This window comes from Dromaius novaehollandiae, chromosome 17, assembly GCF_036370855.1.
Source record: "Dromaius novaehollandiae isolate bDroNov1 chromosome 17, bDroNov1.hap1, whole genome shotgun sequence".
NCBI lineage: Eukaryota > Metazoa > Chordata > Aves > Casuariiformes > Dromaiidae > Dromaius > Dromaius novaehollandiae.
Window position 1 is genome coordinate 17,845,059 of NC_088114.1, and position 12,378 is coordinate 17,857,436.

A 12,378-nucleotide genomic window follows, 5' to 3' on the forward strand; every position below is an offset into this window, starting at 1 on the left:
AGAAGCCCATATAAAGCCAATTCATCACAGTGGCTGTTTTCAAGTCCATTTTGCAGTTTTAAGGGAAGTGAATTGCATGTCCTCACTTCAATTCCATATAAGAAAAACTAGTTCAGAAGCACATTTTTCAAAAGTGACTAAGGGGCATTCCTCTCACCTCCTTCGCCCATCCAAATGTCAGCTGGCTAGTCTAAGCAAGCAGTCTAGACTGAGATAAACGTACAACATGGTGGGATGAATCGCCCTCTGGAGGAGTTTGTTTCTCTTGACTACAGAGGGAAATTAAATGAGCAGCTTGTATCACACAGCTTTCAACAGTTGAAGCTGGACTAGATGAATCACTGAGTGACTAAAGAGCCTCAACTTCATTGACTTTCAATGAGAAAAGGCCTTAAAAATGTAGCTCCTCCATCACAAAAATGTCTTTGAAAAGCCATTGGCAGGTGGATGATACAGTATACAGGCCGGATGGACTCTAACACAATCATCCCAGTGATTATCCCAATAAGCAATCTAAGACAGCAGAAACAGAATCCTAGGGCTGAATATGACTAAGTCACTGGAAGGAACAACTTCATTAAGACTCATTTGCTCTTCTAGCTGAAGCTTTTAGGCTCATCATGAAAACTGAGTGGCTGTTGAGCAGCTTGTGTTTGCAGAGTAATAGGTTGTAGTTTGGTAGACTCCATACTGCCCAGAGCAAAACTCTTTGCTGAACCCACTGTGCTATTAAATGAAATCTTGTATGTTCAGAAATGGAGGAGAACTGCTGGTACATTAAGTGAGAGGACCAATGCTGGTTAACAACTAGGTCAGAGTAATGAGAAGAAACTAGGATTGTTTTTGACGCATCATCTTTGCAAGTCTTGAGAGCAGTGGGATGGGGATGGTAGGGGAAAAAGTATATGCAAAAACAGAGATGACACCTCCATAGGAATTAACAGGTGAGGTACTGTATCACTATGGGAAAAACATTGTGGATGTGTTGCAGGAATGGTGCCAAAAGGTAGAAGCTGGGGAACTGAACCTGGACTGCGATCCATGGTGAGGAACTCCTCAAAAAAAAAAAATATATATATATACAGCAGAAATCTTCTGGGAAAAATCTCCCTTTACCATGCAGACATGTGGATGTAGACAAACAAAACACAAAAAAGTGGAATGATTAACTCCAAGTTTTCATGTGGCAATAAACCTTGCAGGTATATCAAAGCAGTTTTATCAAACGAAGGCACTGATACCAACAACGACACAATCCTCTGATCAGCGGTACCAATGCCAAAATGTCAGTTCACTCATGAGTGCAGGTGCACACATGATACTGCAACAGCAGTGTCAGTCACTGAAGAAATGGACAGAGCCCCAGCAAAGAGGGCACAGCCCATTCTTGGTCAGTACTAGGGACATCAAGGGATACTGAGTTCCTTTTGGAGACTGTTGTTATTTCTAGGAGCAAATGACTGATCTGAATAAGATGGACCAAAAAAATATCAAAACACTCAAGAGTTATATATTATCTTTCAGATCCCAAAGCTCTCCTCTCTCCCTCTGTGTAGTAAGGACACTTGAAAGCAGCTTCAAAGCAGTAATAGAGAGTACGGTCAACAGGACACCTCAGATCCAGATACAATCCACACGTTTTTTCCGAAAAGAAAATCATTTTGATGGGTACAATGAACCATTTGGATGTGTTCAGAGAAAGAGTGGGAAATGGCACACTACAGAGGAATGTTACGGAGAAGTAGCTTCCTGATGAGCATTAAAGGCAGCAGTGCTCTCTTGCTGTACAGACAGGTTCCAAGGCCCAAAGATCCATCTTTTACCAATGACAAGTGCAGATGCAAACTAAAAACTGGCAAATTATTTTTCTTTGGTTATACCCAATGGCCATTGATAATATTTATTTTAAACTACACAGGGTTGAGGCTTACTAAACAGAGCTTTAAAGTATACAAAACGTACAGAGAGCCAGAAAGATGCAAAGAGCTGCAGCTTCCGGCCATACATTTTGCAGCTTCAGTTCAGACATGGCTGACTGAAGATCTCCCAGCTCACACAAACAAGACTGGTACAGCAGAATATGGATATGCAAATGCTCAAGGAAAAAATTCCTGGGTGTAGGATTTTGGCAAAAGTGATCAAACATGGAAAAGCTTCTTTTGAAAGCACAAGGCTCTCCTGACAAACTCAAAAAACACTCACTATTAGTTGAGACAGCAGCAAACTCAACTGTGCCAGTTTCTGCATCACTACACTGATTAGGCACAATTTCTATAAATTGTCCTTAATTCAGTTCTGATCTACTCTAAATTTCTTACTGTGCTATGTAACGGCATTTCTGTTCATCAGCTCAGGAGTTCATATCCTGTAGAGTGAATGTCCTCAACTCTGATGATATTTAAAGCTGCTTAGTGACTCAGACAGCTATGTGCTATATTCATAAAGGGCAGTTTCTTCTTCAAGTTTCAATAAAACTACGTTTTTAACTATGTTTTCACAGTGTAAATCTGAAAAATAAATCCAGACCATTACCTGATGATGTCCATCTGGGGCCCATCTGTTTTGTACTTGAATTTGAACTGATACAGTTCAGTCACTGTCTAGAGATTTCACAAGAAGAACAGGAAAAAAAGAAACAGGTCTCTTTCACTGACAAGTGTAAAAGACATGTATTGAACTTAGGAGTGTCTATCCTTTCTCGGCTTTATCAGATCACAGCATTAATTTAATGACATGACCAAAGCTTTAACCCAATTACTGCTTGCACAGCTTTTGGCAAATTTTCTTCACAAATACAACTTACCTAGCACTGAGAGAATCATGAAAAAATTACAAACTTCCTGCTTCCTCCTTCCACTTCCTCTGCGGGCTTCACTCCCTTACCTAAACCTCTAATGAGGCACTGGGGCCAGCTAATGATCACGATGTATGTGTCCTCCCTTACTAAAAGGAAAATGTGAGGCTTCATGGGTGGTGCAGCATCACAGGGAAGCCTGGCCTGGAGTCCTGTACAGAGGCAAGGGCCTGAAGGACTGTTCTTACTAGCAAATACAAAATTTCATAGTCAAAATATTGTAATTTTCTAAATTTCACAGAAATCTCAGCGTTTTCTGGGGGAGATAAAGAAAATTCTAAATGATTTTCCATTTAAAGGGAAAGGATTTGCTATGGCTTTAGAAAAGAAAGTAATTAGGAAGACTAATTCAACACAAGAGAAAGGATAGATCACAGTCCAATTCCATGCCTATGATTCACTTTTTTTCAGAGCCAATGAGGTTGATTAGTAGGAGCCGAGCTCTTAATTCTCCAGGTCCCCTTCACAAATCCCAGCCTCAGTAGCCATATTTTTGAGTTAAATTCTTTTGCTCCTTCCCCAGATGCTGAAGTAGGAAGCAGCAGAATCGTAATTAGGTAAGCAAAGATTCTGCAGCTGTTCTCTGTATCTGCTCTGTGAAGGCAGAACGGATGCAGAACCTCTGCTTATATATTACACTATCTAGTCTATCTTCCACAGGCTAAATGTAGACAAAATAGTAGAGAAAGAAACACACTGAAGAAGGGCACTGAAAGGCTAAGCACATGCACTATGTGACATATATATCCCAGTTCTGCAGTGCTTCATAAATTCTGTCCTAAACCTCCCTGCACCAAAAACGAGCTTAACTGCTGTTAAAAAGATGTTTCATAAAAGAATGATTTTGAACTTTCCATTTATTCTCTTCAGAAAAGAAACAAAATCTCGAACATGCCCATTAGCTGCCTGTTAACATCCCTGTCTGAGGCCCAAGATGGGCCCACAGCCTAGCGCCCAGTAGGAGTGTTTGATCACAATCCAGCTCACTGAATTGCCATTCATGAGTGAAAGCAGAAGAAGAGAAACAGGGTCACCAAGCAGCTATGTCAGGGTAGAATGTAAGCCTACAAGTCTATTCTGAATACAAATCTACTCACCCATGCCTTCTGCTGCCTCAAAGATTAATTAAAACTCTTTCTTACCTCCGGTTCCTTGGGATTGGTGTAAATCTGTTACAAAAAAACACAGTGAGTGCATTCTTCCCTTGGTTAACATGAACAGTGAGAAGCAATTAAACAATGCTATTTTCATCTTACAGCAGAGACTGTACTATCTGCTACACGTGATCAGAAAAAGGAATGGCTGAGAAATAGCCTTCTTCTATCAGCAGTCAATACTCACCACTTCAAAGAAAGGTAGAAGACACTCACCTGTGCAATTGTGAAGGAATGAGGTGAATTCCCATCCCAGTTCTCACAGGCAACTCTTCATGCCTGAGCTTTAACTACCCAGATTATGGCTCCCATACACAGAATACCTATCGGTGCTTTCCAAAGGACCGGGGCAAAAGACTGACAATGCAGTTGCTAATGTGTGGCTTCTTCAATATCAAAGACCCCAGGAACAACTTGCCCAAAACCTGCAGGCTGAAGAATTTGCTACAGAACTTCCTCAATGATGCCAGCAAACAGATTAATACAGAGGACTCTTATGGAGAGGGAAATGGAAAGGACGCATAACTCCCTTCTTCCAAGGATGGAGGCAAGAGCCTGCAGGAAGCAATGATGTGAAGCACGTGAAAGTGCTTCTAGGAGGTTAAGGATGCATGCAAGACCTCAGAGTCAGAAGTCTAACATACTCAGAAAACGTTCTCACACAGCCTCATATTTACCATATTTAAGAAAGGTCACTGTTCCATTAAAAAACACATACATTTTGACTTCCCTTTAAAAAAGACACAAATGGGTTGACACGACCTCGGCTCCATTATCTCTTTCAAGCACTGTGGACAAACAAAAATGACTTGTATTCATTTACTTACTGCTAGGACAGCAATATGTAACTAAGGAGAAAGAAGAAACAAAACACAAAGTTAAAATTAACCTCAGTGGCAAGGGGAAAAAAAGAGACATACCAAAATCTGTCTACATACAGTGAAGGAATAGATATATTCAACAAACCGGGAGTCAGAAAACTTCTTTATACAGATCCTTTATAGCACTGCATCAGCAACACCTAGTGGCCAGTTTGCTTGGCTTTACATGCAGTTTTGTAAGAAAATATAAAACAACTGCATGCTCACACTTACCTCTTGAGACTACTTCTAACAATCTCCAAAGGCCAATTTAAAAGGATTTTACAACAGCACCTATCCTTATTGAAGACTAATATAAGAGCCCTTCTGGTACCAGAAATCTCACTATGATGACTCTCACTTCCCTGCACCCTCCCCATTCTCTCTCAATCACCTATGGGTGTTCAGCTTTGGCTCTCAGGCATGAAACTCAGCAAAAGTATTTAATTTACACTATAGCAAGAAACTATGCTTGGGACTACACTTGAAAACCATCACAGAATAACCTCCACTAAATATCTCATTTTTTTCCCTTAATCCTTGTCAAATAACAATTGATTTATGTCTCTCAGAAATAGAGGAAGACTAAATCCCTCCGAGAACTGTCAGCAAGCAATAACCTGAGTTCACAACATTTCAAATTATCTCATCTAGAGCAACAGTTGTACTGATGTATAAGAGCCCATCTGATCATCAGTACTGAAACTAACACCACTTCATCTGATCTAGATGAGAGTCAGTTTGAGGAACAGTGCTGACAGAGATGACAACAATCAGCACTTTTTCTTCTACAGAGCAGTTTTTGTGTGAGATTCATCAAGGAATATGATTATTTACTAACTGATTCTGTCCTGAAGCTGGCTACATACATCATTTGATGAAATGCAGAAAAAGAATAAAATCTGAATGCAGCAGGGAAAGTCAAGAGGGTTGAAAAGGATGAGAAAATGAAAACAAGGGCAATGACTAAGGGAAAGGAGATGAAGGAAATCAGAAGCATGAAAGAACCTGTCTCAAGGAAAAAGGCATGGCGAGATATGTGCTCTGATTGGCAGTGCCTCCATCCAGACATTAAAGAATGCAAATGTAGAACACAGAACTAAGAGGGATCCCTTTCAGGCTGCAAATCACTTCATTCACTATGTAGGCAAGTCTGGAGAACAGCAGCAGCCATGATTCGGGCTCAGGGAATACAAACCCAAATCTTGGATGTATGAACTCAGGGCAGGCTCTTTTCCCTCAACCACAGTTGTAAATGTGTTTTGTGTGCATGCAAAATTACTGCAAAATACACAGCTGGAATGGAAATGCAGTTTTGTCCGTATTTTATGAGAAATCGGAAACTTCATTAAAGAACATGAAACAAACTTACATACTTCTTCTCCAAAGCATCAAAACAACCTTGAATCCTGCCAGGAAAAAACATGTTAATATTAACCAGCAATATTTATCTCCTGATCTGTAAACACAGACTCATTAGGTAGAGTTTAAAGTGCACATTTTCTGGAATTGAGGCTACAAAGCTAGTAACATCTTGGGCTTGCATAGTCCTTTCCAGTTCAATCATCAAGAATTCATTATCTTCCCTTTTGCATTTGTGCATTGTTTATATATCTAGGACCATATCCTGTCAGCCTAGAGCCCACTTAAATCCCAACAACAAGAAGGATCAAAGCCCTGCCAGTTGGCTCTAAGTGGCTCTCTGCTCAGTGCTCTATTTCAGCTCTCCAGACTGCTCTCCAAACGCTCTTCCCATTGGCTATGTAGAGAGCTTGACAGAAACTTCAGTCCGAACAGCCCCATGTGTCTGGCCTTGCAAATATTTATCTGACGTATTTTTTACAGCTGTGTGCCTTCTCAAAGTAGTAAATATTACAAGATGTAGAAATGGTCAGATATTTACTCTTAGAGTCAATGGATCCGCACCTGGATGTTTCCGGGGCGCAGCAACATCAGACAGTAACAAAGCAATATAAGTGCTATCTACCTTAGAAAAACGCTGTCTATGCTTCTTGTTGGGAATATGCTAACTCTCTGAAATACATTTTAATTATCACACAAGAAAGTTGTGATGTCTTAGATACACAATTTCCTGGGAGATAAAATACTGTACATAATAAAAAACATGTTAGAAGAATCACTACAAAAAAAAACCTAGAAAACATTAAACAAGAACAGAAACAATCTCAAGATTTTATTTAATCTCTCCCTACCTACACTGCCTGTGTGTGCTCTGGGGCCTGACCATGACCTCACTAAAGTCAACACTTAACAGACCTTGAACTCACATGATCTTTGTCGGCTAATTATGTCTTGCTTACGTACAAGGCCAAGCATACACGCTGCAGCAGTGGGAGTTGCACTGGCATATCCAATTGCACTACCGGGCACAATGTTTTCAAATTAAGGAAGAAGAAGAATGTGAAGGGTAGATGTCTTGCTACTCAGCACAATCTTGTCTTAGTTTCGCTGTTACTCACTTACCACTTGACTATCTGCAGTGATCCCAGACAGCTTTTATCTTCTCGGAGAATTTTTAGACAGAGGTCTGCAAAACCAAATTTAGCACATACTTAAAATCCTTATCACAGCTATTGGGCAAACACTGAAACTAAGCCAGCCACATCCTCCCTTTTTTGGATAAAAATGCTTTATCTGGAAGTTCTTCCTGAGCGGAAATGGTGGTTTTCCACTGAGTCCCAGGTGGGCTGACACAGGCTTACTGCTGCATTTGCAAATGTCAAAGACTTTCCTCAGATGCCCTGGGCTCTCCCAGAGAAAGTGCTAGAGTTATGGCTTAATTTCAAAATGCCAACAACTTCCGTTCTGTTCTCCTCCTCCCTTCTCCATTCCCATCCATTCTGGCATTTCCTAACAACACCTCTCACTTCTGCATTCAGTCTTCACCAACATCCGTAGGAGGTAAAGACTGTACTTAGAATAAACAATTTCTGTTAGTTTTTCCGTTGGATTCCTTCTGTTTTCAGACATTCAGAATTGCAAGTGGAAAACCCATCCTGCAACTGATAGAGCTTCCAAATGAAGAGATGATTTAATGACACCTTAGGATCCAACCAATGAGCCCTCAAAGGCCTGGACAGGCCAGATGTTAACATGCTTGCTAAAAAAGGCACTTGAAAGACCTGAAATTTGATTAGAAAGACTAATGGCCTTTCAGCTTAGGTGATCAAAAGCCAAGCTGAGGACATAGGATATCCCAAATAAGCCCACAATGTACATGTGACCAGGTTTCAGGATAACTAACTCCCTCAGTAAAAACATGGAAATGGACTGGGATGCATGGAGACACTTCGCACCCCACTAACGCATCTCACATGAACATAAAGACATGGAAAGCGTCATTAATTCTTGTGATCCTATGACAACAGAATCTTAATCTTAGAATAACTTTCTTTTTTTCTTAAAGCATTGACTCTCAAGCACATGCAGTTATGTGAGATACTCAGTTTTCAAGGAAAAAAGATTTAAAACATCTGCTCTTGATCTCTCAAAGAAAGCTGAAAACGTGAAAAGCAGTGGCTCAAAAATTCAAAGGCAAATAAAACATACCAACCACAAATATTTTTTAAAAACTACTTTTTTAACTCAGTCTACTGACTCTGGGGCCAGATGCATAGGATTGGCAACACTGAGAAATGATTATAAACCACTAGAAACACTAACAGAAAAGCCATGAGTTGCCAATAGCTTCAGGTTGTCTCCCATGCTTTCTCTCCGATGCAGAAGCATTGGCTGCTTCAAGAGTTGGAGAAGACCCATTAGCTGTCTTCCTACAATAAACTGAATTAAACATATACGAGCTTCTGGCAGCTAATCTGTAAAGCAGGTTACTGCTAAAAAATAGCAAGTGGGAACAAGAATTCAGCAAAAATTGAAAATGTTACCATCTAAATAGCGAGTTCCATATGAACTCTCTGGGAACAACCCTCTCAGGTATGTTATACAGGATACAGAGATAGCCAGAAGCTTTTTCATCAGCACCACAGACTGCTGCTCAGTAGTAATTTTGTTGGGGAACAACACTGATTCCTGAAAGAAAAGGGCAAAGTCAAAAATAGCACTGGTTTTAGTTCAGTACAGGGATCATACTTAGCAATGACGCTCAGCAGGTAGAAAGAGAGGGTAACTTAAAGAAGTAATTTTAACATTTCTCTGGTCTTCACATAATACACAGAGAGGATTCACGTCTAACATGGCTGGGATTAAATATTTTAAGGTCAGTTATCAAAAGATCTCACAAGATTTACCCAGATCCAGGCTGCTTTGGTCTCTCCCTCGCCCACTGTCACAGTGCTACATTCCCATCCCCTCCACTGCACTAATACAGGCACCTGTCAGAAAACCACCCATACAAAAAAAGCATATAGTTTTCTGCCAGCTTAGCTTCACAAAGTTAATTGGAGTCAAACAAGAGCCACAACTGGGACAGTGTTCACTGTTCATGCCAAAGCCCACTGCCTGCCACAGCTCTGGCTAGAGCTATTAGCATCTTGTTACAGGCATGAAAGACCTACTGCAACAGTGTCACTGGCACGGACAAAAAAATGCTTCTGAGAATTAGGGGTAAGAAGAAAAAGCACAATGCTAGACAGAAGCTTTAGACCTCAACAGCTTTGACATCTGACAGCAGACTCAGCCTGCTGACATCATGCATGGACTGAGTTCCCACAGCGGCTTTAACGCAGAATTGTACACAGTGCATGCTACAAACTGAAACAGTTAACCATGTCAAAGACTTGGCGGTTCCTGTAAGTACTAAACACTGTGTGATTTTTAACAGGGAAAATCTCAGCGGAAAGCATATTAAATTTAGCTCCTTTATTAGTCTGTTGTTTTTGTTCCTGCTAATAAAGCTCTGTGCACACCTAAAGAGCCCTCATTTATTTATTCAAATACACGTCAAAGCCGCAGGTCATATGCTGTATCTTCCTGGCTTCATTAAGTTGGAAATACCTGCTTTTTCATCCAACTAAGGGCAGTGCAGCCAACAGAAAGTGTTCTCAGCCCACAGGGCACAGACACGTCAGGCCCCAGCACCGAGCGCGATGCTGGTCAGCACCGTCCCATTTCAGGCTTTTTACCTTGGAGGATTTATTCTTTTGCCTCATCCGTAAAAGCTGGTGAGTGGCCATCATATATCGCAGACCTGCCTTCCACTTGCAATTAAAACCTGCAGAAAAACGGATGTGACACCTGGAAAACACACAGTCATTGAAATTTCTCATCTTCCTTAAAGAACCAGACTCTTCACTCCTATTCAGGTCTAAAAGCCGGCTGTCGGGCAGGAAAAGCTAAACCAAAGTAAAGCAAGGACACTCTGCGGTACTGCCTGAAAGCCTGTAGGGTGATAAAAATATATTCACGCGTAAACGATCAATAGTATTTTGAAATTCAGGGCCACATGTGAACCTGGTGTCAACTGGTGCCACTTTACAATGCATTTTTCATCTTCCAAACCACAAGTGCTACCTCCTACAACTACCAGAAAGCGTCAAGGGGGAATGAGAAGGAACTGGAAGTCTGCCAACGGGAGCCGGTATTTTAGCAAGGGTAAGCAGGATACACACTAACATCAATCTTGGCCAGAATAAAGGAATGGTTCTACCAAGATACCTTGAAAGAAAAAATGAGAAGCCCATATGGTTTTAATGAAAGCAGGCCTTGTTAAACATCCTGGATTAAAGAGGAAAATTTCCTCCTCGAGATTAGAAATCTGATCGGTAAAGGCAATGCTGTGGACATCACCTTTCTCCGCACTTCAGCAAGGTGCTCGATTTAGTCTGACATTGTGATTAAAAACTTCCATTAAATGGAATTAGCAAGGCACACATTAACTGCCTTGAAAAACGGTTCGGTGACAGATCTCAACGGGCAGTTGCTAATGGGGAGGCATTAATGAATAGAAACATCACTAACAGGCCCCCAGAGGAGCGCTTCCTTGCCCAAAGCCAGTCAATATTTCCGTCAACAATTAAAAGCATAAAACAAACGTGGCGGATTGATTTGAATAATGATCCCATGCACCGAACAGAGCGCGGTTATCCAAACAGTCAATTTAATCTCGTTTTGTATTTGTATGCGTTTAGCTTTTTTTCCCCCCTGAAAATCTCATTTCCATTTGTTGGCAGTCGTTAAAACATGTTGATCGGAACATTGTGACAGCTTTTATGCTAAATTTAGTACTTCATTTAGTAATGAGGATACATCATAGCTGTAAAAGCACATTTAAACAAATGCGCGGCACTAAGATTTTTAATATTTATATGTTAAGTATTTTAGAATTTTTTTTTCACTCATGATTGGTGAAGCACTCTCTGAACAGGACTGCAAGGAAACCGAAGTTATTATTCTAAAGTGAAGTTTTTAGCCAATGTAAGCGAGCCAGAAAGCTATGAAAATCTGCTTTCTCCAACACGCTACATTTAAAATTGGTTTGTTATACAGGGAAAACGATATCCCGGCTGGGCTGAGCTGTTTCTCGCACACGGCTTCGTGAAAGGCCCCAGAAGCACCAGCTCACCTCGCCACGCTCGCGGCTACCGGCGGCGGGGAGGAGCGGCGGGCGCGGCCCCCCCCGCCCCCCCGAGCGGCGCCGCGCGGCGCGGGCCGCCCTCTCCCGGCCCCGGCGGGCGGTGCCGCGCTCCCGCTGTTCGCCTCCCCGCCGCCGCGCGGTGGTAACCTGCGCTGCCTTCGCGGCCTGCTGCCACCGTCCCGACTGCAATATTACAGGCTTCTTTTTAACAATAATTAATTTTTAAATTGACGTTCAGCCCCAGCGGGGCCCCAGCCCTGGCCCCTCCCTGCCCTCACCCACCGGCACCCGCCGCCGCCCGCGCCGGGCCCCGAGCCACGGGGCGAGGACGCCTCGGAAGCGCGAGGAGCCCTGAGGCGCCGGTCCGACTCCTTGTGGCGCGGGGCCCCCCGAGGCGGCGGTCCGACGCCCCCTGAGGCGCGGGGCCCCCTGAGGCGCCGACCCGACCCCCCCCCCCCCGAGGCGGCGGTCCGACGCCCCCTGAGGCGCGGGGCCCCCCGAGGCGCCGGTCCGCCTCCCCCCCGCCGAGGCGCGAAGTCTCCCTGAGGCGCCGGTGCGACGCGGCCCGCCCGGTGTCCCGGGCCAGGCGGGGCGGCCCCGGCGGTACCTGAGGCGCCGGCCGCGCTCCGCCCGCCGCGGGCGCCGCCTGCCGGCGCGGCTCGGTGCCGCCCGGGCCCGGCAGCGCTTGGGCACGGCGCCTGCTTAAAACCGTGGCGCTGCCTTTATTGTCAGCGCGTCGCCCGGCGTTAGCTGCAGGCTTTTGATTACTCAGTGCCGAAAGGAGCATTCGCAGGCTGTTCCGGTGCTTCCCTAGGGAAAAGGAGCTATTTAATATCATCCTGACTGAAATTAAAGGCATTAGGGGTTTCATAAGAAGCAGATGCTTTCTGCATCTAGCACCGCAACCCCGGGCTCTAGCCCAGGAGGATGCATTCCTGTTTTGACCACTAACTTATT

The 12,378-nt window shown here is 43.3% G+C and overlaps 1 protein-coding gene across 9 annotated transcripts in view; it reads right to left on the reverse strand.

Moving 5' to 3' along the window:
• The window catches only part of HORMAD2 (HORMA domain containing 2), a 32,332-nt gene extending 20,241 nt beyond the window's left edge, over positions 1 to 12,091 (reverse strand). For 7 of the 9 annotated variants that reach the window (XR_010392101.1, XR_010392102.1, XM_064522399.1 and 4 more), the window contains exons 1-7: positions 9,971 to 10,244; positions 8,774 to 8,918; positions 7,353 to 7,416; positions 6,241 to 6,277; positions 4,836 to 4,856; positions 3,997 to 4,023; positions 2,533 to 2,600 (exon numbers count right to left, since the gene is read on the reverse strand). Coding sequence is in view for 7 of the 9 variants with exons in the window: in XM_064522399.1 (XP_064378469.1) it covers positions 2,533 to 2,600; positions 3,997 to 4,023; positions 4,836 to 4,856; positions 6,241 to 6,277; positions 7,353 to 7,416; positions 8,774 to 8,918; positions 9,971 to 10,114 (506 nt within the window). In the remaining 2 variants the exon portion in view is untranslated. Of the gene's footprint in view, positions 1 to 2,532; positions 2,601 to 3,996; positions 4,024 to 4,835; positions 4,857 to 6,240; positions 6,278 to 7,352; positions 7,417 to 8,773; positions 8,919 to 9,970; positions 10,245 to 11,703; positions 11,847 to 12,028 lie in introns of those variants that run through there. The other 2 variants (XM_064522402.1, XM_064522401.1) reach the window with 2 other exon arrangements.
• Positions 12,092 to 12,378: the final 287 nt, after the last annotated feature.